Here is a 24,280-nt window from a genome sequence, read left to right as displayed (position 1 = left end):
CATTAAGGAGGGTGTAGATCACGGATGTCCCGTGGAATTGTAGTTGCCCAAAGGTGAGTGAGAGGTGTTGGGAGTTGAGAGACTCTTGCTCAGGGATTTCGTGCCGTCGCTGGCATCCGTCCCGGGTGTGGGCTTATGCAAAGGGAAGGGGGGGAATTTGGGGAAGAGAACGGAGTCATCAATCTGTTGTGAAAAGAGGAGGGCGGACATGTGGGAAGGGAACATGGCTAGACCAGGATTTCAAGACTGAGCCAGCAACTGAAGGAGAAAAAAAAACTGCTAAAAAGTAGTTTTCAACACGTGGTGTCCTTCCTCAGCCCCTTGTGCTTCTCACGCAGCGTTTATTCTTCCTCCGTGGTGTGACCTGTCTGAGTGGTGGGACAGGGGGACTGTATCCTGCTTCTCTGGGAAGGGAATATGGCATTTCGGTTGCTGTGGCACTTCCTAGCGTTGTGATGCGCTCGGGAAGGCTGAGTGCTGGTGGTACATAAATCCCTCTGCCTTGCGGTGCTCTCGTTTGGTGGCGGGGGATGTTGGGATGGGGAGGGATGTTGGAACTGTGGTGTCATGTCTTGCCGGAGAGATTCCCAACTTGTGTTTGGAGCATCTCCCTTGAGCCAGATACTGTGTGTGCGCCCACGGATCGGGGTGTGAATTTGCCGCGTCCCGTAAGGATTTGTTGGGAAAGCCCTGGGATTGAGAAAACGCACGGGAAGGACTTGCTGGAGGAGAGTTGCCCTTTGTGGGTGGTGAGGGAAGAGATTGTTTCCCAGCGCTGTGCACCGAGATGTTCTGGAAGCCCTGGGGAAGGGGACCTGGGCTGGATGCTGCATCCTCGCAGCACCCAGCTCCTTTTGCCACCTGCTCTGTGTATTTGCAGTTTCCCTTTCCCCTGGCCCAGGGTGGGGGTTACATTCCTTGGGTTTGGGATTTTTTTATTTTTTTTTTTTGAGGTAAAAGGGATCATTAATCTTAGAGCCTTTTAATGTTTGTAGATGTCTTTCTGTTTTTGAAATGGATTGTGGCACCTACGAATTTTAACTATATATAGAGCTCAATAAACAAGTTATATGGGTCCTGTCTTCAGCGGTATGTTGTTGTGTATGCTGTGGTTCCCACTTTGCGTGGTGGAACATTCTTGCCAAGCTGAGAAAGAGCTGGATTATTCACCCATTTCTTTTATCTCTTGCTAGAACACACGCGCTCTGCTCTTCAGTAGAGCCTTGTTGCTGTCAATTCTCTAATTCTCTTTTTTCTTTTTTTTTTTTTTTTTCTTTCCATTGCCTCTTGTACAAAAGCAATTGAAACTGAGTCAGGGCAGTTTTCTGGGATGCTGATGGGCCTGTTCAAATCCTGGAGGGGAAACAGGAGGGGGCTTCAGCTGAAAGCACGTGCCCACCATGCGTGTAGGTATTTTAGGGGTCTCATGTCTGTTGTATGTGGCACTTGTGAGTGCTGACCCGGCTTAGCGGCAGCTGCTGGCTGTGAATCCGGAATGATAACGATCAACACAAACGCTAACAGAAATCGAAACTTGCGGTGGTCTGTGTCCCCGGGCTCCGGCGCACCTTTGTACCAACGAAACACAGCCCCAGCCCTGCTGTGGCGCAGGGACGCCTGTCGCTTTGGATCCCCAGTGGGTGAGGCCGCGGGGTGCTGGCTCTGCTGGGCCCTTCGGGGCAGGGGGACCCTCTGCTGCCCTGACCCTCCGGCCCAGATGGGACCTGTCTCCTGGAGCCGCAGACACGACTCGCCGCTCTCCCAGCCCCGGCTGCCGCCATCCCTGCCCGGGCCTCTCCGCTCGCCCGGGGGCAGCAGCCGGTGGCCCGGGGCGGGGGGGGGGGGGGGCCGGCAGGCGATGCCGGGGCCGCGGGGCAGCACTCCCCCGCGGGGGCCGGGGCTGGGCCGGCGGCGGTGTGGCCGGGCCCGTCCCCTCCCACCGTGGAGCCAAGTTCAAACCGCGAGCCCCGGCGGAGCGGGACGCGGCGGAGGGGCCGGGCCGAGCCGGGCTCCCCGGGAGCCGCCGCGGGGTCCGCGCCCTCGGGGGCTCCATGGTGAGTGCGCCGGGGCCGCTGCCCCTTTTCCCTTTCCCTCTCCGAGGGGTGCGGATCTGCGGGAGGGGGCGGCCCGCTCCCCCCATCCCCGGCAGGCTGCCGGAGCGGAGCCCCCCACCCCCCGCACCGCCGGGATGGGGTCGGTTCCGCCGGGGTGGGACTCGCAGCAGCCGGGACGCGGCTTGGGACACCCCTCGGGACGCGGCTGGTTCTCCTGGGATGGGGCTTGGACCGACCGGGAGAGGGGCCGGTCCGGCCGGGAAGGGGCTGGTCCAGCCGGGAAAAGGGACTCGGACTGGTCAGCACGGGGCTGATCCGGCCGGGAAAGCCCTTGGACCAGTCGGAACGGGGCTGGGCAGGGTCAGGATGGGGCTTGGATCCGGCGGGGAGGGTCGCGGCGGGATGGAGCTGGACGCTGGTGGGGAAGGGGCTCCGGTCCGGTGGGAGGGCTGGTCCAGAGGGACCAGACTGCTGTCGCCGGGATTGCGCTTGGAATTGGCTGGGATGGGGCTTGGACCTGGGTGGTTCCCAGGGTGAGAACGGAGGGTCTGTCCCTGCCCGGGGCTGTGGCAGGTGCTGGGGCTCTGGGTGGTGGCAGGGTCCCTTTGGGTACGTGGGTCTTGGGGACAGGGTCCATCTGGCTGGAAGGACCTGGGCACCCCAGTGGGGCTCCCGGGCTGGCGGCCGGCATTGCCTGTCGCTGCCAGGGTGGCTGGGGCCAGCACGAGTGCCACCGGGAGCTGCTCTATCAATAATGGTGATTTCCCTTATCTCCTCGTATTTGCTGGAGGATTAGAGCTGAGGAAGAGATTAGCTTTCCCTGCCAGGCGGAGCACGCTGTGACTGTCCTGCACCCGCTCTCCCCGAGCTGCTCCTTCCCTGCCAGCCCTCCCGTGGGAAGGGATGTGCCGAATGCCAGAGCTGCCCAGGCTACCTGCAGCCTGCTGCTGCGGGAATGGGGGCAAGGGGAGAAGGAATAACCCCAAATCAGCTGCGGAGCTCATCTTCATCCTGAAGGGTGGGAAGCAATGGCGAGAACTGGGGTTTGCCGGCTTCATCTCTCCCCCACATCCCTCTCTTGCCACCGCCTCTTCCCTGCTCTCTGTGGGGGTGGTGGGAAGCACCTACTGCACCCTCCGAGCTCCTCTCCCAGCTGCTTGATGAGCTTTTTTAATTGCAGGCTGAGCTTCCTCCCATGCTAAAGACCGAGAGTCCGGTGCCAGGCTCGGCTGCCTGGAAATGCTGTAAATGGTGTGCTTTCTCCTGGAATTTGGTCCCAGTTGTTTAATAAGCCACTTCAGGGAAGTCATTCCCAGCTGAATGGTAAAATCTAAATCTCATGGCCTTGTCTTCCTGGCGGCGGAGGCTTCCTGAGAGCAACCCTTAGACTTTGGACAGAGTGTCCTCATGGAAGCAGCGCTCTCCTTTGGTGTCCCTGAGCGTTATACCCTCGGTGCTCTGCTGAATCCCCCCGGGGTGAGATCTCTGTGGGTTTGCAGAGAGCAAAGCCAGCAGCCTGGGGAGGCTTTTCCCTGCCCTTCCCGTCCCCTGGATGGGGCCCAGCACATCTCTACTGGAAGGCATGCGGCGATTAAGGAAGCTGAAGGGTCCAGTGGGATTTGTACTGGTTGCACGTGGATTTGCTCATCTCCTCGCTCATGCTTCTGCTCCAAGGTGATGCCTGTGTCCGTGGGTTCCCAGAGCTGCGGCGCGTTGGGTCCTGCCTTGTGTTAAGCCCCCATTGCTCCCGCTGAGCTGCGGGAGCAGGAGGGTGGGAAAGGTTTCCTTGCCCTTTGGGAGCCAGGACCAGTGAGGAACCACAGAGCAGATGCCAGTTTTACAACCAAACCCTCTGGGTTCCCACCGAAGGGCAGGATGGATGGTGCCTGCCTGGGCTTGGACTTCAGCAAGGAAACTTCTTCCTTCTGGCTTCTCTGAGCAGAAAGCCAAGCCCGAGAGGCAGACGCGGCTGGGACGGCAGTGAACCTGCCGAGATGCGAGCTGGGGCTAGGGGCAGGCGGATGCCGGCAGAGCTGCCTGCCCCTTCCTCCTTGCAGGCTTTGGCCGCAGCACAGGGGTTGCATATTTGGAAGGAGCTGAGCTGCTTTCTGCCTGCCCAGACCTGACACCTGGAGAGGGAGAGATGATGGGGGGGGGGGGGGGGGGGGGGGATTTTTGGGGGGTTTTTCCTGCAAATGGGAGATGACAGAAATGCCCCGATGCCAGGATGGGGCTGCAGCACTGTGCCATCTCTCAGCCACGCGGAGACGTGGAGATCTGTCGGGCTCCTTTCCTGGCAGATGCTGTGCGTGTTATCGGGCTTCCCATCCTCGCCCCGCTGCTGTGGGACTGCTCAAATATCCCCGCTCCCGGTCACCTGAGGTTGCGCTGGCTTTTCATCAAAGCCCCGGAACTCATCCCTCGGAGGGTCCGGCCGCCCCCTCCCCGTGCTCCCTGCCAGCTCGGATGTCAGCGCTTGGGTTTCCCCGCTCTGCTGGGGCCAGCTCGGGGCTGCCGGGAAGGCTTGGAGCCAGGAGGGAAGCTCGGAGGCAGCCGGGACACGCTGGCGAGAGCGGGCGCTTGTGCTGCTTCTTATCTGGCTCTTGGGTGAGGGCATCCAACCTGGCGACAAGCAGGGGCTGCGTGGGAGCTGCAAAAAATGCCGTGTCTGTGCCGCAGGATCTGCGGCAGTGCGGAGAGCATCCTTCCGAGGGTGCCCGAAGCCGTTTGTGTCATGGTGTGGGGATTTGCTGGTGGTGAACCAGGCAGCTCCCTGCCTCCAGCTCCTCTCCAAAGAGCAGGGCATGTCCCTTTCTGCTCCCCTTGATTTTTGGTAGTTGAGGTCTGGCCTTGAAATGCCACAAGCTGGGGAGCTACTGGGGACTCTGTTGGGGCAGAGCTTGGGGACAGACCCTGTAGACCCGCAAAGGTCCCTGGCACGTGGCTGCTGGCACTGGAGAGAGCTCAGTGGGTGCCACGGGCAGCGCTGCCTGGACTGGGTTGAAGCTGGAGCAGTTTCTCAAAGGTTCTGCTCCAAGAGGAGGTGGCCCGGCTGGGAGGACGTCCTCTGGAAGAGGACACAGTTGACCCCCTCCTGCACACGCTGCATCTTCAGGGACAGGTCTGATGGGGTTTCATGGTGAGGGGCTGAGGGCAGAGCCCGGAGCATCCCTTCATCCCTACCTTCCCCCGCCGCTGACACGAGCGTTTCCCCGTGCAGATTCTCCCCCGGGCGCTCTCCTGCGCTGTTCTGCTCCTCCTGCTCGTCGCCACACTGAGCAGAGGCAAGAGGTGCAGCATCGCCAAAATCCTCCGGCAGTACCGTGCCGTCATCTTCCATGAGATCCAGAACCTGGTGAGCCAAGGTGGGGGTGTCTGCCTGGGGGCCTGGCTCCCTGCTCCGGGGGATGCTGCCGAGCTGGATGCGGCCCCGCTGTGGGATGTGGGCAGGGAGGGATGAGCTTGGAAGCTTAACATGGGGCTGGCCGCTTTGCTGGCATTACCGGGGAGAGCGCTGTGTTGAAACGGGGGATTCCTGCCCCGTGTAGGAGACACTGATGCTTTGGGATGCCTGAAATAAATGCTTTGTTTCTCCAGAAAAACCTGACTGGGTCGGCGGACAGGAGTGGAAGGGTCGGGACGGCTTGTCGCTCGGACAAGGTGAGCACAAGGGACCTGGGGCTGGGGCATCATGCGGGCTGAGCCCCTGGCAGAGCTGCCGAGCCCCCTCCCCACCTGGGACGCGCTTCTCTCCTCCCCCAGGACCAGAAGATCCTGCTCTCCATCTACAACATCAGCATGTCCCTGCGGGAGGTGGCGGCCGGCACCCTGCGCGGCCCCGAGGAGCTGGCGGTCTGGAAGGTGGCCAGGAACACCGACTTCGTGCTCAGGGAGAACTGCAGGAAAATCAGCAAGGTGGGAGCCCTGCCCCTTCCCAGTCACCCCAGTGACTCCCAGTTCCCCATCCTGCCCTGTTGTGCGCTCTCCTGGCTGCCCATGAGGAGTCTCCAGGCTCTGCCTGCAGCATCCTGGGGCGGGGGTGAAGGTCTGTGCTGGGTTTGTGGCTGGGGGATGCTGACAGCGCGTCCCTGTGAGCTTTAAACTGCTTGGGGAGGGAAGTCTGTCTGTGGCAGCGTGGGACAAGCTGCTGGGTTTTTCCCAACAGCTCCCAAGCGTGTTTCTCTGCCCATACTACGATGCCATGGCTGATGGGAACAGCCTCATCCCAGTGGGATGCTCGCCCGGTGGGTGGGCGCACCCAGTCCTGCTCTTGCGCCCGGGTGCTTGTAGGCAGGAACTGGGATTTCTCCCCAAAGGGCTGGTCTGGGCTCCCTGGACATCCCTGGGGCTCTGCTGGGGATTCCCGGGAGGTTTCCCTATGGCAGCCACCAGCAACTCATTAAACAGCGGGGAAACCCCAGGGCAGCGAAGTGACAGCTGTGGCTCGGTGCTGTCGTCCTCCCCGCCATCGCCGGGGAGATCAGCGGGGACTAACCCTGCCTGGGCTTTGCTGGTGTGGGGCGGAGGTGCCTCTCCTCTGGAAAAATGCCTGCAGACCCGACCTGGCCCTCTGCCCTGGCCGTGGGGGTGCTGTGGGGTGCGTGCTACCAGCTTATGGGGGGGACGGCCAGCTCTGGGGACCTGTGAGCACGTCCTTGCTGTGGCCACCAGCGGTTTGGCCACTCCATCCTGCAGCTTTGCCCACGCAAACCCCAGGTGCGTGGGGTGTGATGTGCCAGGCGCGTCCTCGGTGCTGGGGTGGTGGCTTTTTTTCCCCAGACTAACGCCTGCGTGGTGTTGGGGGGGTGTTTCTGCTCCCTCGGCACGCTGACCGCAGAGCCCGCCGCACATCCCGGCGCAGCCCCGGCGAGGGGGACCCGGCCGCAGGAGGAAGCTGCTGCGGGAGATCGGGAGGAAGGCGGAGAGGCTGGCGACCTGCTGGGAGAAGCTCTACGCCCTCCACTCACCTCGCCGTGTCCCCCGGGACTCGTAGGGATGCCCTCACTGCGCGCCGGAGGGATGTGCTGCTCCGGTACCGTGGCTGCCGGCATCTTGTTTGGAAACCCGGGGCAAATTCAACCCTGAAAGCAGCAGAGGTGCTACCGGCGGGTGCCCGAGTTGAATTCGTCCCGCTGTTTCAAGCGGTACCTGGGGACAGGCCCCATCGCAGGTGGTGGGGGCTGGCGGGTTGGTTTGTCGTGGGATGGCTGCGCAGGAAGCTGGAACACCAGAGAAGAAGGGGAAGAGCTGAAAAAAGGAGGCAAGGTGTTGGATTTCTGTGATGCTCCTGGCCCTGCATCACCTGCTGCTTTCTTGAGGACAACGGTTGCTTTTCGGGGCACAAAGAGGATGCGTGGGGCCACGGCTCGGAGGACTCTGCTGGAAGCGGGACCGTTGTGCATCCGCAAGGCTCTGAGCGTGGACGGGCACACGTGTCCCTAGTGCACTGCTGGGACCCGTGGTGGACAGGGAAGCCGGGGTGCATCACTGGGTGCTGGGGGAAGCCTGGGGAGCACCAGTGCCTGCTGATAAACAGCAAAACCCCAGGTAGCTGCGGGGGCTCGAGGCCAAGGCTTGAGCCAGAGGGACCCGTGTGCCCGGCCCTGCAGCTGCCCCAGCACCCTGCTGTGAGTCAAGCCCTGAGGGACATGAGGTTTGGTGAGCTGAGGAGCATCCTCCCTCCTCCCTGCACTCTGCCAGCGCCCTGGCCGGGCTCCCCGCTCCCTTTTTGGGTGGCAAACAGCCTCTGGGAAGCCAGAAATAAAATCTCTCCTTCCCTGGAAGCCCTTTGGGTGCTTTATCTGGTGACCCAGGGGCTCTTGTGCTGTGGATGCGGCTGGCACATTGCAGGGTCCGGGCACGGCGCAGGGGCCATGCAAACCCGGGAAGGAGCGGGCACCATGGCATCCTCTCTCTGCCCCCCCTGCCTTCATCCCTGGCCCCCGGGTTCCCCATGCTGCACGCATGGGCGGTGGAGGATGGGGGCTCTGCTGCCGGAGCTGCTTTTCTGGGAAGCCATTCCCGCTCCCCGAGCCGCGGCAGGGCTGGAGCAGCGGCCGGGGGAGGGAGGGCTGGCGTTGCGCCCCTGCCTCAGTTTCCCCAGCCCCTCTCCAGCCGGACGGACGGGGCCAGCCCGGCTTGTGTGGCTGCGGGGACGTCCGCGGAGGACGCGAGGTGGCAGCAGTGGGCTGTGCGACCTCAGCGGAGCCGGGCGGCTGCCCACGGCCGGGTGTCCCCGCGGGCTGGGCCACACGGCTCCCGCCTGGACCACGGCCACCCCGGCATCCCTGACCCCCCCCCCCGCCTCCCCACCGGCTCCTCGGCCACCCTCTTCGGTCCCGGGGGGGCTGCAGCCGCGGGGAGGTGATGGGTGCTATGGGCCGGAGGGACACCCCCCACTCGCCCCCCGCCTTGGAGGGGATGGGGGGCACCTTTCCCCGGGGGTTTCACCGGGGGTTCAAGCAGCCGGCTGGGGCGGGGGGATGCAGGGAGGGGAGGGCAAGGGATGCTCGGGGGTCCTTGCCCCGCTCCGCCTCTGGGACCTGGGCTGGGAGAGGTGCTGCATTGCCAGGAGTGGGTAGGAGATCCCCCCCACGCCCCCCCCCCCCCCCCCAAACCACCGTGCCCCCAGGTTTTAGCAGAGTGCAGGATAAGCCCTTTGGTTTGATGGGGACCCTGTTTTGCAGGGGGGAGGGGGGCGGGCGGAGGCGGGGGGTGCTGCTCTTGTGGGGTCCCACCAGGGCCCGTTGACGCTGGTTTCGATTCGAGTTTTCTTTCTTATTCCCCCCCAACTCATCCCAACCGCCTCCCCCAAATATAACAACACCCCCCCATTATCCTGCCAGCATCCCAAAAATAGCCCGTGCATGGGACTGGGGGGTCCTGCCGGGGCGTTGCGGTTGTCCCGGCCGTGCCGTGCCGCGGTTCCCGCGGCACGGCACGGCCGGGACAACCGCAACGCCCCGGTGGGACCCGGTGGCTTGTGCACCGACAAGAGCGGGACGGTGGCTTGGGACAGGGTGACTCATTGTCTTTTTCTGCATCAAGGCTGGAGCAAAGTCCCACCCCCCCCCCCAGCTTCTCCACCGACCCGTCAGCACCTTCCCAGATAAAAACAGAGCAATAACCGACCCCGTTCATTACCCTTCCCGTGCTGGCAGCAACAGGGGAAGGCAGCCGAGCCGGGAAATCACCGGCAGGGAATAGGGATGTTGGGCCCAGTGCTGCCCATTCGGCATTTGAGCGGCGGTGGGAGGTGTGTACTGGTGTTTGGGGGGGTTTACGGGCATCGGCACGCTTGCCGCGAGCTCGCCGCAAGCTCACCGCGAGCACCGGCTGCGGGGAGGGGGGAGAGGGAGCCTGGTGCGACGGCAAGAATGAGTGCATGGAAAGGAAGGAAAGAGTGAAGGAAGAGGCAAAAGGGAGGGAGGGGAAAAGCGAGGTCGAAGCGACGGTGGAATCACGGCAAAAACAGCCGGAAAAAGGAAACAGGCCCTGAAAAGTCAAATAAAAATAGCAGCGAGGCGAACCCAAGTGTGCAGCACATGGGAGTGAGCGCATTTCCTTCGAGGGCAGCACTGCACGCTCCCGGCTGCTCTGGGGGGGCTGCTCTGATGTGGTTCCAGCAGCCTCTGCCGCTGTGACCCCCTCCCCGTGCCATGCCAGCCGCTTGGCAACCGTTCGGTGCCCGGCCAGCACCCACCTCACCCGTGGCCCGGGTGGGCTTGTGCAAGCCCACGGGCGAGGTGGATGCGGGGATGCCGTGTGTGCGCTTGGGCACGCTACGGGGCAGGACGTGTCACGCGTGTAAAGGCTGCACACGCGTGTGTTAGTGCACGAGGGGATGCGTGAGGTGGGGGGGGACGACTCGCTCGCCGTGCCCTCCCGCACCGTGCCATCTGCTGCCGGCTGATGGCCTCGCCAGATGCATCCGAGCGCCGTGCAAACAGCGCAATCACGGCTTCCTCCCCTCGCCGCTTGTTTTGCAATCACGGCAGGGACCCGCCGGGAGCCGGGGGCGGGGGGTGGGTCGGTGGCGAGCACTGCTGGGGCTGCAGGGATGGAAATGGGGACAAGGATGGGGACGGGGATGGGGATTGGTGGTCCTTACCAGGGCCAGCGTCCTGCATCCCCACCCAGCTGGAGGGACTCAGAGGCAGCGGCAGACCCCAGAGTGACTGGGGACCGTGCCCAGGGACTGCGCTGGGGGACTGTGCCAAGGTGCCAGGCCCAGGGACTGTGCCAGGGGCTGGTGGCTGCTGCATTTCCCCAGAGCCGATGCCGGAGGCACGTTTCACCCCTTTCCACCATCACTATCCCACTGAAACGCAGCCCCTTGACTGGAGCAGAGCTGCCACCGTCCTGGGGTGCCAGCAGCCCCCCCCGGCTGGTGTCTGGGGGGGCTCTCACCCACACGAGCCCCCTGCTTTGGTCCTCATCCCCCTCACAAGCCGGGCTGGGGGCCCGTCCCCTCCAGCCCCAGCGCTGGGGGCACTGGCACACGCAGGCTGTGTCTGACGAAGCAGAGCAGCGTTTTTGTTCTCTCCCATCTCCCTGCAGCATCGTAAAGCTGTTGAAAGCCCAGATTTACGGTGTGATAAACGCTAGGGGCTCTGCTGAATATTTTACTGCTCCATCCTTTGGAGAGAGCGGCTGGTTTGGAGGAGCGGGGAGAGCCGGGCGCGGGGCGGCACACCCAGCGGCATCGCTGCCCGGCTCCAGCTGGAGGACGGCGGGTCCCGGGGGATGGGGACGGCCGGGAACGGGGCTGCACGGAGCTGTGCTGCGGCCCAGGTGGGTCCTGGCACCCCCCCGGCCATGGGATGCTGGGTGTCCGAGCCCCTCCGGGCAGCGGGAAAGTGCTGACTCCCCCCTTCTTAACTCCCCCGTTTCCTGGGCCCGTTGCTGGTTTTGGAAGCATCTGCAGACCAGATTGTGCCATGGCGTGCTGGGGTGCCCGTGCCAGGACATGCCAGCCGAGAGGCGGGGTGCGCCCAGGCCCAGCTCTGGGGGCTCTCCCTCCCCGCGTCCCTGTTGCCCGCTCCCCCGCCGGGTGCCGCAGGCGGCTCAGGGAGGGGCCGTATCCTTGTCCTCGCCGGGAAGGGCTGGGAGATGCTGGAAAGGCGCTCTGCCCCACTCCACTGCCGCCTCCGCCGGCAAAAGGCGTGCAGCCTCGGGGCTGCGCGTGTTATGTGCGCGTGCATGCGTGTGAAGGCATGTATATGTCCGTGCGCGCATGTACGTGTGTGGGTGTGTGTGTATGGGGGGGGGGTGTGTGGTTGTGTGTGTGTGTGCATCCGCGTGTGTGTTGGGGGGTGCGTGGATGCGTGCACGCTGTTTTGCGTGTGCGCACGTGGATACGTGTGTGTGCATGCGGATATATGTGTGCATGTGCGTGTGTGTGGGTGTGTGCAGGTGTGCGCATGGATGCGTGCACACCATTTTGTGTGCGTGCAGGGGTGTGTGCATGTGACTATGGGTGTGTGCACGCATGTCCACGCGTCTGCATGCGTGTGTGCATGTGATTCCTCCCCACGGCTGCTTCCCGGGGTGGGGATGGCTGCAGCCGCTGGCGCTGTTGGCCCCATGCACCCTTCTCCCCGCCGCCGGAGCTGGAGCCGGGTGTTGGAGCCGGCAGGCCTCTGCATGGGGGGAAGCCGGTGGGACCGGGATGCCGGGCTCGGCGGGAGTGCAGGCTGGATGCTGCCGATGCCGGCCCCCATGCTATGGCAGCTCCCCGGGTGGGCGCAGGCTCCGGCGGCTCTCGACGCCCAGCGGGAGCCAGGCAGCGGGTGCGCCGTGGCTCCAACCCCAGCAAGGGCACGGCCATGCCGAGAAGCTGGGGGGCCACCGGGGCTCGGCTGGGGAGCAAGGGGGACCGCGGTGCCCCCCGCCACCGTGGCCCCTGGCCCCGCTGCTCGGCCTGCGGCATCCTGCGCCGGGGCCCATTGTTCGGCCGCGCCGGGCTGTGGGGCAGGATTCCTTTGTCAGAGCTCGGCAATATTTTATTCTAACAATTAACCAAACACGCCCGGGCTCCCGAGCCTGTTTGTGATTATTGGAGGGCGAATTCCCCAGCTTCGCTCCCTCTTGGTGCCGGCTCTGCCTGGGGCCATGCCGGGCGGTTAGGGATCCAGCGTGGGGTTGGGGACCCCAAACCGCGCTGAGAGCCCCCAGCTCCTGCGGCTGGTGCTGGGGGGGAGGTTTGGTTGCCTCCACCCCCTCGGGAGCCCACGAGCATCGAGCATCGTCGACATTGTCTCCGCAGCAGCGGGATCCGTGGCGGTGCAGGGGCAGCGGTGACTCATGGAGGGGGGGTGGTGGTGGGATGTGAATCACAGCCCTCGCTCCCCGGGCAGGATGCGGCCCCGCGCTCGCAGCTTGCCACATGCCAGCGATGGACCGCAGGCTTTGTCCTCCGCGGGGTGGAAGCGGCTCGCTGCCCAGGGCGGGATGGAACTGGGGCCGCTGCTCTTCCTCGGGGCCCCCCAGCACCCTGGGATGCTGGCAACAGCTTTCCCAGCCCCAGCTTCAGGGTGGGATGAGGGTGTTGCGGGGTGGAGGTCCTTCCTGCATCCCAGCTCTCTCCAAGGGTCCTCTCCATGCTCGGGCTGCGTCCTCGTCGCCACTTGCATGGTAAAAAAAGCTGGCACCTCCCTTTGCAATGTGTCCCGGGGAGTGGCTTGCCCAGTGCAGGTTATCAAATCCCTCTAAAATCCCTTGCTCGGAGCCAGCTCAGCTCATCTCACCTCACCCCGCCGCTGCGTTTCCATCCTCCGGGCAGGGGATGCCGAGTCCCGAGCTGTGGCTGGAGCCGCAGCCCCGGCAGGGTGCTGCCTGTTCCGGGCAGGGGAGCTCCGAGCGGGAGCCGGAGCCGAGGGTCAGGGTGATGCCAACCGCAGCCGGTGCTGGAGCCCCGTGATGGGGACATTCGGGTTAGCCGGGGGTTATTAGCCATCCCGGGGGAGACACCCTCAGGTTGTTTCTCATCACTGCCAGGGTTGGAGGATCCTGGGAGCAGCCAGGGCAGAGGAGGGGGTCTGCAGCATCGGGGTGGGAGGATGGAGGAAGGACCCACGCCAGGGAGCTGCCCCGGCCCTGCCAGCATCCTCGGCGGCTGGAGCCAGACACGGGGCAGGTCTCCTGCCAGGTGACGGGGGCAGAAAGGGCCAAGCCCCGACCTGGTCCCCCATCCCTCGCCACGTCTGCACACACACCATTGCCTAAACCCGCTCCCTCAGAGCCAGGGCTCCTTCCTCGACGGTGTCACCCGTCCTGGAGTTCTCAGCCTGATCCTGGATCTTAAAATACAGCGAGTCGTCAAAGCAGAGCCGCTCGGGCGGCCGGGCCAGGCAGGGCAGCCGGAGCGCGGCACCGGTGAGTAGCCCGGTGAGCAGCGAGGCCCCGATGGCCACTGCCAGCCCCACCACTTGGCACAGCGCCTGCCGGCCCGCCCTGTGGTCCCCCCACTCTCCCCATAATGCCTCGCTGGCATTGCCCCCGGTGGGGGACACCTGGGAGAAGTGGGACCCAGAGGTGTCCTCGGGTGCCACCAGGATGGCCACAGCACTGGCTGCGGCGCCGAGGATGCCGGGTAAGCCGTGGAGGTTGTGGATGCCACACTGGTCCCAGAGCGCGAGCTTCCTTGCCAGGAGCGGGGTGAGGAACCTGAAGCCAAGGACACACGCCACGGCCGAGAGGCTACCCAGGGCGAGGGCGGCCACCGGTGGCACGGCCATGTCAGCCACCGCGCCGATGGCCACCCCGCCGGCCAGGCTGCCGTTCTGCAGGTGGCCAGGGCTGAGCTTGCCGTCACTCTCCAGCAGGCTGGAGGCCACCACGGTGGTCACGGCGCTGGCACTCATGGCCAGGAGGGTGTTCAGGATGGCACGATGCTGGGCATCTCCTGGTTGGCAGAGAACGGCCACGAAGCTGGGCCAGAAAACCCAGAGGATGAGCGTCCCCACGAGGGACAGGAGGTCGGAGCGGGGTGTTGGGGTCTCCTTGGGGTGCACTGGCTGCTGCACTGCCCCAAACAGAGCCTTGGACATGCCGAGGCCGAAATAGCAGGAGAAGACGTGGATTGTGATGGTGCCCCCCACGTCCAGGACGCCCAGTTGGGTGGTGATGGCCCACTCGCTGGCAAGGTAGATGGGGACTTCACAGGCGGCCACGACAAGGAGCTGGCAGGGGCTGGTCCTTCCCAGGACGGCCCCCACGGAGATGAGCACCGTCACAGCAGCGAACTCAGCGGTGAGGAGGTTGTGGAGGTCCAGGTGGACCTGGCCGTGGTGGAAGTGATGGAGCAAGCCCTGCAGCACCAGCGCCCATTGCGTGGAGAAGTTGAGCAGGAGGAAGTTGTGGGTGAGGGCGCTGAACCCGTATTGGGGCAGGAAGGTCAGCAGGAGCCCCAGCCCCACCACCAGCATCACCTGGATGTCCTGGAAGAGGGGGAAGATGCCGTAGAGCTGGTTGGCCACCAAGTTGACATCCTCCGCCTGTGCTGAGGGCTTGTCGTAGGTGACAAAAAGGGCGAAGAAGAGGAGCAGGGCACCCTGGAAGAGCCCCAGGAAGAGGGGCAGGAGGCGGCGGGTAGAGGGTGACACGGCCATCCCGAGGTGGACAGAAGGGGACGGTGACCGGTGGGGTGGTGGGGCACGGGGCGGCAGCCCAGGAGCACCCGCCGGGTGAGCTCCGCTCGTTCCTGCATTGGCGTTTTATGGCCAGGGTTAATTTTTAACTGAAGATATAAGTTTATTTGCCGGAAGAGGGTTTTTTTCCCCCTCCCTTCTTTAAACACAACGCCCATAAATCCCCCACGTGCTCTTGTTTGGCCGCCACAAAAAGTGGACATGGTGGGGGGAGGGGGGTTATGATTTTGAAGGGAAACAAGAAAAACCATGGGGCAGAGGGGGGAGAAGGACCATCTGTGAGGAGCCGGCCAGGGATGAGGGTACCACAGTACACATCCCATTTAACCATCCCCATCCAGGGAGCGAGGACCACGCCACTGAAGCCCCAGGAACGATGCTGGGAGCTCAGACCCCCCCCCCAGCTCCCGGTCTGGCTCTGCCGCATCCCACCCGGGGACGGCTCCGGCACCGCCACCACCCCACGCTGCGGGATGATGCACGTTTCGCTCGGCAACCGCCCGGATTTTGCGAAACGCCATAAAGCTCCGAAATCGGGGCCGAAAAGATCATTTTCTCACAGGTTTGCGTTGGCTTGAATGGCTGGAAATTCATTAACAATTAGCGCGCGAGAAAAACAAAGCCCAGAGCAGCCAAGCAGCTACCCCGAAGTTTCTGGGTTGCTGCTTAGTGTGACATTTTGCCAGTGAATGTCTGGAAAAAAAAAAAAAAAATTAAAAAAAAAATATATGAGAACCACAAGAACAAAAGGCAGAAGGGTTGGTAAATATTTGTTCCAGAGAGAAGATATTTTTGTGCTGTCCCTGATCTCAACACCCCTGCCGCGGGCGCTGGCTCCGCGCCGCTCTTCGTCATTGTTACTGGAGGATGAGGCAGGCGAGGGCGCAAAATGGGAAACAATTGTTGAATAATCTGCGCGAGGCTCCTCTGCCAAACCCTCCCCGGCCATTTTTCAACCCAAAGATGCTGGAAATGGGGGCAACGTATAGGAGGAGGAGGTGCTTTGAAGGCAGCGCCTGCGGGGCTTGAGGAGGGGTTGCGTTGTGCCCAAGCCATGGCCAACGGCAGCGGAGGGGTGGTGGGAGCTGCGGGGGTTTGTGGGATGGCACCCGGGACGATTTGTCTGCCCGTAATGTGTCCCTGCCGCACGGACGGTGCTGCTAACGGCAGCGGGTGCTCCCACGGGGGTCTCTTGCCCAAGGAAATGCGGGGCTGGGGTCCCCACGGTGCCATACGTCTCTCTCCGATGTCCCTGGTGTGGCCGGGGATGGGATGGGACGAGCGGGCAGGATGCTCCCATTGCTCCTGCCCATGCCCACATTGGGACACAGCCCGACCCACCGCCCACGGATGCTGCCGGCCCCCACCTCCACCAGCACAGGGACGAGGGGACGCAGGCGAAGCCTCCCCCACCCCTTGCTGGTATAATAAAGGCAAAGAAAGACGATTTCGGCCCCCTGACCCTTCACCTGTGACCACACCAACCTGCCAAAGGGACTTTCCAGGGGACAGCCTGGCACAGTAAAAGCTCTTCGGTTCATGGCCGGTGAGACAAAACCCCAGGGTGATGCTCGGAGCTCTTGAAATGGAGGAGCCGGGCTGCCCTTAAGGAGCTGGGGGAAACGTTTTGGCCCCGGCTGAGCAAGGGAGCTGCGTGTCAGCGAGGGCAGGGCTCACCCCGGCGTGCCGACACCGGAGCGCTCACCGGTCCTCTCCTGCTGCCCTGTGGCGGCTCAGCCCTCCCCTTCCCGCTTCAGTTTGGGGCCTTTTTTTAAGGTGAGGTTAAATAAAACGCTAAAAGAAAAAGCTTTTGAACAGGTCTTTTAGAAAGCAGAGTGCTTCAAAGATTTCAAGGTTACGGCACAGTAATCCTCCTGCGAGGAGTTTGCCGGAGGAGATGTGTTCTCCTGGAGCATCCCGGTGCTGCCACATCTGCTGGAGAGGACAAGCATCATGCTGGGAGGTTTGGGATGAAAAAATCCTCCTGGATCCGGCCGTCACCTCTGGCAAGGGGCAGAGGTGTGGGGACACGGGGAGGTTGGGGTGCCCTGGCCGGCCTCGGCTTGCCGGGTCCATAGATGCTGTGCAAGGGCATACAAGGAAGCGGCAGCGTGGGGTCGGGCTGCCGGGATCAGGGACAGGGGTGTTTCGGGAGGTGACACTGTTGTCCCAAAGCACACGGCTCCTTATCTCAGTTGGCGGGCAACAGGGAGTTGCAGGCTCAGCGGGATGTCCTTGGACACGTGCCCTTTTTCCACCTGGAAATCTTGCCCTGGCAGCACTCGGGGATTTGGGATGCTTATCCAGGCTCACAGAGGGGCAGAAGCCATTGGAGGGACCCAATGTGGGCCTGAGTCGTGCCGGCACATGGATACACACAGAGACCGGGGCCAACCATGACCACGCTCCTCTGCCGAGCCATTGGGTACCACCATCCCCTTCCCTTGGGAAAAAGGCCAGCCCGTTCGGCCTCCTCGCTCCCCAAACCAGAGGAGATGCACAGAGCGGCGATGCCCACGCGGCCCCCAGGCCAAAGACCCCTTCTGTGGAGAAGGGGGGGGAAACCCCGCTGGGGCACAGATTAAAAAATAACCTTTATGGGGCCCATAAAAGAAGGTCGAAGTTTCAAGAGGTCGCTGGGAAGGTGAAAGTCCCCCTCCCTCCATCCCCGGAGCACCCCCGAGGGCGGCGAATGATTAACCCCGGGGTGCGGGGTGCGCCGACGGGATGCCACGGTCCTGGTGGGGGGGACCCGGCACCGGGGGTGAAGGTCCGGTCCCTCCGGTAACATTTTCCAGGCACGGAGAGCTTGCTTTCGCCACCGAAGGAGCGGGGATGGAGGAAGCATCTGGCGAGGGCCGGGGCGGCGGGGAGGGGACCATTGAATTCCACCCCCCACGTCCCCCTTTCACTGTGTGGGCAGTTGTTTTATGGCAGGAGGACCGGGGAACCATTTTAGCATGATCCACGCTGAGACTGCGAGAGGAGTTCCCCGCTGAGGGCTGGATACAAAGAAAAGCTGAATTAACCGAGGGTCATATAAGGCAACAGGATCTGACAGATCCGAGCCAATATATGCTGGCAGCAGCCAGTCCATGGCACTGTGAGAAAACACTCCTGCAAATTTAACAAATCCCTATGGTCTAGAAAGTCATGTACAAGAAATTACTAATGAAGGGATCTAGTCATATCTGGATTTCCAGACGTTGGTCATGCTCCCACCGCATTTTGCAGGCCATATAAGTACATGGATCTGAATCCCGGGCGCTGGAGACCGGGAGGATTGTTCCGATCGTCTTGTCTGACCTCCTGCGTCAGACGAGGGCTCCCGGCGAGGAAGGGATGCTCAGCCCAGCCGGGCGGCGGCGGCCGGATCCTGCGGCTGCGCCGGGCTGGGGTTGGCCGGAGAAGGTTTGGGAATGCCGTGGTGGCACCGGGGTGCCCTCATCCCGTGGCGATGTGCCGGCAGCCGGGGATGGGTGCTGGGGACCCGCTGCCGGGCAGGAGGGAGCAGGAGCTCCGGCTTCATCCCGGCAGGACAGCGAGCGGACACCCGGCCGAGGCACCACGCGGTGGGGAGGGACAAACGATGGCACCCCCGGCCTCGGCATCACTCTTCTCCTGAGCCTGCAGCAGCCCGAAATCCCCTAAAGATCCTGCCGGTGAGCCGGGCTGCCCACGGAGCTTCGCCTGGCTCCTTCTCCATCCCCTCTGTAGGTCCTACACAAACACCCGCGCGGTGTCTGAGCGCGCCGGGAGCGAGCACCACCAGCGTTTTAAAAGCTCCCGTCCAGCTCCGACCCCAGGAGTCGCGGTGCCGGCTGTCAGGCGGCGGGCGGGGGGCCAGCCCCCCCCGCTCCCCAGCCCCTCGCAACCGGGTCCTGCCGGGGTAGGGGCAGGGGGGGGACACACAAAGCCGAACAGACGTCACACCGGCATCACGCGGTCCGAGTGGCCTTCTCCATCTTGTTAGCACATTGTGTAACACAACATGTGGAGGCGCTGGGACCGCACACGCATGCACTCCCCGACAGCCCAACCGGGGGGAAAAGAAGGAGGAGGGGGGGGGAAGAAAAAAAAAAAAAGAAAAAGAAAAAAAAAAAAGGAAGCAATTTAAGCTTTGAATCTTTCTCTTTAAAATGTTCTCATGGCTTCATTAGAATTTGCAGCCACAGAGGCTTTGAAGAGCATGGTATAAGGAGTGAAACATCTGGAAAAATTAGGATTAATGAAAACATAATTCCCAAGACTAAAGGAAAGATTAATCCTGCATTACCACTTGTGTGTTCCACAGCTTTTCCCCAGCTCGTAACACTGAACTTATTAAATCGCCCTGAGCTGAGTTTTCCTTTTTCTCTCTCCCTCCCCTATTGAGCCCAATGGAAGCGACCGATGCCAAATGTAACGATAACCAACTGTGCCGAGCAGCGCGGGCGCAAGCGTGCTGCCCGCCCCGCGCCCGGCTGGGCACCCACGGCCTGCCGGACCCACGGGTAGGGGTCCCGTGGGGTGGGGGTCCCGTGGGTGCCGGGGGGGGGTCCGCGCTGGGACGGTGGGTGCTGAGCCCCGGCGGGGCTGCACCTGTGCTCCTGAATGGGATGGGGCCCGACCGGCTCGTGAGATGGGGGGATGCCGGTGAATTATGGGATAAATAAGGAATAAACCGCCCCGCTCTGCTTTTGAATGCCCGGCTGGGTTGAGACTAAAGTGGCCCCGAGGTGCTGGCGGCTCTGGGTGGCATTTCTGCAAGCACGAGGCTTGTCCCGGTGCCGTGCCGTGCCGTGCCGTGCTGTGTTGAGTGCCAGGCCATGCTGTGCCACGCCACGCCGTGCTACGTGCCGTGCCTGCGCTGGCACCACCCTCTGCTCCAGAAGCGGCTGAGTTTCATTGCCACGGGGCCAGGCTTTGAGCAGGGCACTGGGACACGCCAGCCCCGTGCCAGCTCGCTCCACCGGGCTGTGGGCTGCAGTGCCAGGGAGTACCGGGGACTCTCACCCGCTGTGCCCACCCCTGCTTGACCCCCCTGGGCAGGGCCAGCCCAGGGTCTTGGGCTGCTCCAGAGCAGAGCTCGGCCGGCTGGGGAAGATGCTCCTGGGTGACAGACCCTTTGGCTGTGTAAAATACCCCGATCTTATTTATTTGGGGTGGTGACACCACCAGAAAGTAGCATGCGAGTGCCAGCGTTAGGTTTGGGGGGGGCGGGGGTGTGAGTCACATCAAATATTTGTCCCCGCGGACACTAATTTGCAAAAATGGATGGAGTCGGGGTCGGAGCGCGCCTCTCCCCCGATCGAGGGGCTGCGCAGCCCTCTATAGCGCGGTGCTTCTTGAGAAGAATGAAAGAAAGCAGATTTCACTTCATTACGTCTTCACCCGTCCCACGCTGGGCGCGGGGAGGCCAGGCAGCGCCAGCCCCGTGCCGAGGCCGGCTGTGCCGAACAGCCCATCGCAGCTCCACCGGCAGCCGGAGCCGGCAAGCAGCTGCTCCGGCTGGTTGCCGGCCCCGTGCCGCTGTAGCCCCTGCGGGGACCGGGATGCTCCAGAAGGCTGGAGGAGCCACGTGGGATGGGGAACGGGGAGCAGCACCCGCTCTGCGAGTCCCTGCTGGGGTTTGGGTGGGCTCTTGCCTGCTGGGTGCTCCCCAGGAGCTTAGGGCTGGGGGGGGAAACAGATGTCTGCACCCCCTCCTCGCCGTGGCGGGCTTTGGCCCCATGCACGGGGGGGAAAAGAGCTCATTTCTGCCGTGCACAAGGGAAATAAAGACTCTTTTGCCCCATGCACAAGGGGACAAGATCCATTTGCCCCACACACGGTGGGAAAAGGGCTCATTTGCCCCACATGTGGAGGAAAAGGGCTCGTTCACCCCAGGCATGGGGGGGGGGGAAAGGGCTTGTTTGCCCCGTGTACAGGGGGAAAAAGGCTCATTTACCCCATGCATGGAAGAAAAGGGCTCATTTGCCCCATGCACAGGGAAAAAGGACTCTTTTGCCCCATGCACAAGGGGAAAAGATTAATTTGCCCCACGCATGGGGGGAAAAGGGCTTGTTTGCCCCATGCACAGGGGAAAAGGGCTCATTTGCCCCATACATGGTGGGGAAAGGGGTTTGTTTGCCCCATACAGGGAGGAAAAGAGCTCATTTGCCCCATGCGCGGAGGAAAAAGGCTCAGTTACCCCATGCATGGGAGGGGGGAGAAGGGCTCTTTTGCCCCATGCATGAAGGAAAAGGGCTTGTTTGCCCCATGCACAGGGCAAAGGAGGGGCCAGTGTGCCCTCGCCACCCCTCCCGCCCCTCCCCGAGAAGGGCAGGTTCCCAGGGGACCCGACGGGACCCCGCTCCCTCCTTCCCACGCTGCCGCCCCGCGTGGGGCTCCCGCTTGTTTTCCAGAGAGGAAACCGGCAACCTTGCCATTTTATTTTTTTTTTTATTATTCCTTTTTTTTTTTCCCCCTGTGCATGTGTGTGGGGCGGCGGGGGCCAGGCAGGGGGGCAGTGGTGCCGGGTGCCGGCGGGCGCCAGGTGCCGGCGGGGCGACGCGGGAGGTGCCCGTCGGCCGCGGGGGGACAATGCCGGCGACGGCCCGCGGCGCTCGCGGCCGTATTGTGTGAGCGAGGAGGAGATGGATGAAGGTCACATCCTGCCACTCTTCCGATGCCCGGCACCAGGAAAAAGCTGCGCTTTGTAAATATAAAAATAAACAACAAACTCTTCCCCCCATTTACCACCTTCCCCCCACCCCCGAAGAAAACAACAGCAGCCCCGGCGGTATCGCAGCCACCTGCTCGGGGAAGTGATTTTTCATATAGGCAGGAAACGGGGGGTCTAATTAAATCTGGGGTCAAGAACATAAAGGGAGAACGAAGTTTATTTAGGAGCCCTCGAGCGGGGCCGCGGGGAGATGATCAGTGGGGCTACGGGTGCATGTGGCTCCATGGGACGGTGTTTCGGTGGGGCTGGGGGACACCTGGGTGCATTTTGGCCCCAGGGTGGGTTCCAGGGCATCGCTTTCCTCCGTCAGGTCACCCCCGAGCCCCTGCTCCTGGCGTTGCTGGGGCCAGCGGTCGCAGCTTGGTCCTCGCCGGGGCAGGGGTGCACTGGGGGAGTCCCCGCCGTCCCTGTTCACCGCGGGTGGAGAAAGGAGCCCGGGGAGCGTCACGCTCAGACCTACAAGAGTGTCCCCAGCCTTCAGCGAGATCATATGAGGTTCCTGTTTCACAAGACGGAGGATGGCATTTCCATTGTGCTCACCCGGGGATGTGTTGCAACGGGGCAGCCGCTTCCATCCTTTGTCCTCCTCCCCGCAGAGGAGGAGTCTCAGCCTCTGCCAGGGTGACCCGTCACACCCTGCCCCCCCCCAGGCCACCAAATTTGGCTCCACTGGCCATGGCAGCCTTCCCCAGCGGGTCCCGGCCACGGGCATCACCCAGACTGCCAGTGCTCTCCGGCTCCATGGGTGCCTCCTTGCTCCCATCACACTGGGTGCCTTTGGCGGAGGTGGGGGGGGTCCCCACCGGGTGTGGGGACACTCGGCGATGGCAGTGCCCCATCTCGAGTCGCTCCCGGTGCTGCTCCCCGGCTGCTCCCGCTGCCCACTGCAGGGCTCCTGCCTAATTTTTACAACCAATTAACAAACGAGGGGCCGACCCCAGCAAAGACCCACTGTGGCTCTCTGGGCGCTGGCGGCGTTCCTGGCTCCCCTGGGAAGATGCCACCATCCCAGCCCCGCTTCCCTGCCTGCAGCAGGCAGCTGCCCGCTTTTAGGAAGCGCTGCAGAAACCTTTGCCTTTGGGTCGGGCGCTCCCAGCCCGGACCCGCTTTCTATTCCCCAGCCAGGCCCAACATGCTGAATATAAAGTAAGGCAGCATTGTTACAAAAAATAATTAAAACCCAACAAAACGGCGAGCAGCAGCTGGAAGGGCTGAATTGGAGCAAGCCGGGCTGGCCGTAACCCTTCGCGGGCAGGCAGCACGGGGCGCAGGGCGGGCAGGGGACCAGCATCCTGCATCCCAGCTCTGCCCCGGTGCCTGCGGGCGCGGAAGGGGAGGTGACGGGCTCGTGGCATCCCAGAGCAGACTGCGGGCAGGACGGGGAACAATTCCCCATAGGCAAGGGGGCACTCGTGCCCTGGAGACTTACAAACCAATGGGATTTTTACCCAGGCTTTAGGGATGCTGCGGGCGCTCCGGTCCCCAAATCCATGATGAAGGATGGGACGTGAAACCTGGGGACCACTCAGCCCAGGGGCTGCCCACCCCCATCCTCACCCCACAGCAAGGCGTCAGGTCCCTCCTGCCACCACCAAAGGCATGCAGGTGTCACCCACCACGCCAGGCAGACGTCCCCACCCTGCCACCAGCATCCCACCGCCAAGCAGGGTACCAGGGGCGGTGGCACAGGGACGAGGACGCGTCCCCGGCCGTGGGCCTCGCTCCAGCTGGGCGCTGTTTTGTAAGGACTCCTGGGCCTCTGCGGCGCAGAGATAAGCCCAAGAATTTGCCGTCGGTTCCAAATATCCCGTCCGCTTCCTCCCGCCGTCCTCGCCGCCGCTCCAGCCCGCTTGTCTCATTTCCGCAGCAGCGTGCTGGGGGGAGCTTCCTGTTTTCCCCCCCGGCCCCGGGGCGGCGGCGGGGGGCTGCGGGGAGGAAGGGCAGGACAATGGGCGCAGGCAGGGACGGGCAGCTGCCCACCTCCCCAGCTGGGGGTCTGCGCTGGTGGGGGGCTGTTTCTCAGGGAGGGGGCAGGCGGGTGGCAGCGGGGCTGGCAGGTGGCAGCGGTGGGGATGTGGGTCTTGGGCTGAGCTGAGATTGCGGATGGGGTTTCTTTCCTTTCCTTTTATTATGTCTTTTTTTTTTTTTCTTCTTTAAGGGTTTTGCTGTATATCAACCCGAGCTCCCTCCAGAGCATCCTCTCTGCGCCGTGGGGGGGTGACACCGGGTGAAGGCACCCTCCCTCCTCCACCTGGGCATCACCCTGGCATGAGAACGGGGATGGAGCTGGGTACCACCCCTGAGCCCAGCCACAGTGGAGCAGAGCCCTGGGCTGGGGGACCCTGCCCCTCCCGGAGAGATAAACCCCCCTCCTCAAGGGACTTTTTAGGGTCTCCCCGGGCAAAACCACCCACTATACCCCCCCTCCGCAAGCCACAGTGTGGGAGAGCAGCATCCCCACAGGACTGCAACCTCCCAGGGGCTGTGCCTCAGGGTGGGGGGCCGGGATGCTGTTCCCCATCCCAAACCGCAGCCGCGGGAAAAGAGGGATCCGCTTTTGGGCTTTGCTTGCTCTGAGCCCGGCATCCTCCCACCGCAGGTGGGACCGGCCGGTGGGCAGCCCCCCGGCCCCCTGGTTTCGGGGAGGGGAGAAGGCTCTTGCCCCCCGGCTCCCGGGCCGAGTGTGAGTGTTTACTCGCTGCCTTTCTCACCGCTCGCAGCGTGGCAGGAGTTATTCAAAGGCGGGCGGAAGCGAGCGCAGCAACTGAAACAACAATGAAAAGGAAACGGAGCTTGAAAAATTCTCCGTTCATAAATCAACTGAACTGCAGGTGATCCCTGGGCAGGAGCGAGCCGAGGAAAAGACACAG

The 24,280-nt window shown here is 63.0% G+C and overlaps 2 protein-coding genes across 2 annotated transcripts; one reads left to right on the top strand and one right to left on the bottom strand.

Moving 5' to 3' along the window:
• Positions 1 to 1,400: 1,400 nt before the first annotated feature.
• Positions 1,401 to 8,352, top strand: C12H20orf204 (chromosome 12 C20orf204 homolog). Its single transcript, XM_063350314.1, has 5 exons — positions 1,401 to 1,406; positions 5,275 to 5,409; positions 5,652 to 5,714; positions 5,817 to 5,969; positions 6,892 to 8,352. The coding sequence occupies exons 1-5, from the start codon at positions 1,401 to 1,403 to the stop codon at positions 7,045 to 7,047; spliced, it is 513 nt and encodes a 170-aa protein (XP_063206384.1). The 3' UTR covers positions 7,048 to 8,352.
• A 4,924-nt stretch (positions 8,353 to 13,276) lies between these two features.
• Positions 13,277 to 22,249, bottom strand: LOC134522550 (ammonium transporter Rh type A-like). The gene is made up of 6 exons (XM_063350313.1): positions 22,046 to 22,249; positions 21,667 to 21,909; positions 20,070 to 20,224; positions 18,506 to 18,585; positions 13,584 to 14,757; positions 13,277 to 13,508 (listed from the first exon to the last, which is right to left on the bottom strand). The coding sequence occupies exons 1-6, from the start codon at positions 22,247 to 22,249 to the stop codon at positions 13,277 to 13,279; spliced, it is 2,088 nt and encodes a 695-aa protein (XP_063206383.1).
• Between the last annotated feature and the right edge of the window lie 2,031 nt (positions 22,250 to 24,280).

The sequence above is a fragment of the Chroicocephalus ridibundus genome, chromosome 12, assembly GCF_963924245.1.
Source record: "Chroicocephalus ridibundus chromosome 12, bChrRid1.1, whole genome shotgun sequence".
Classification (NCBI taxonomy): Eukaryota; Metazoa; Chordata; class Aves; order Charadriiformes; family Laridae; genus Chroicocephalus; species Chroicocephalus ridibundus.
This window is presented reverse-complemented; position numbering and strand designations above follow the sequence as displayed.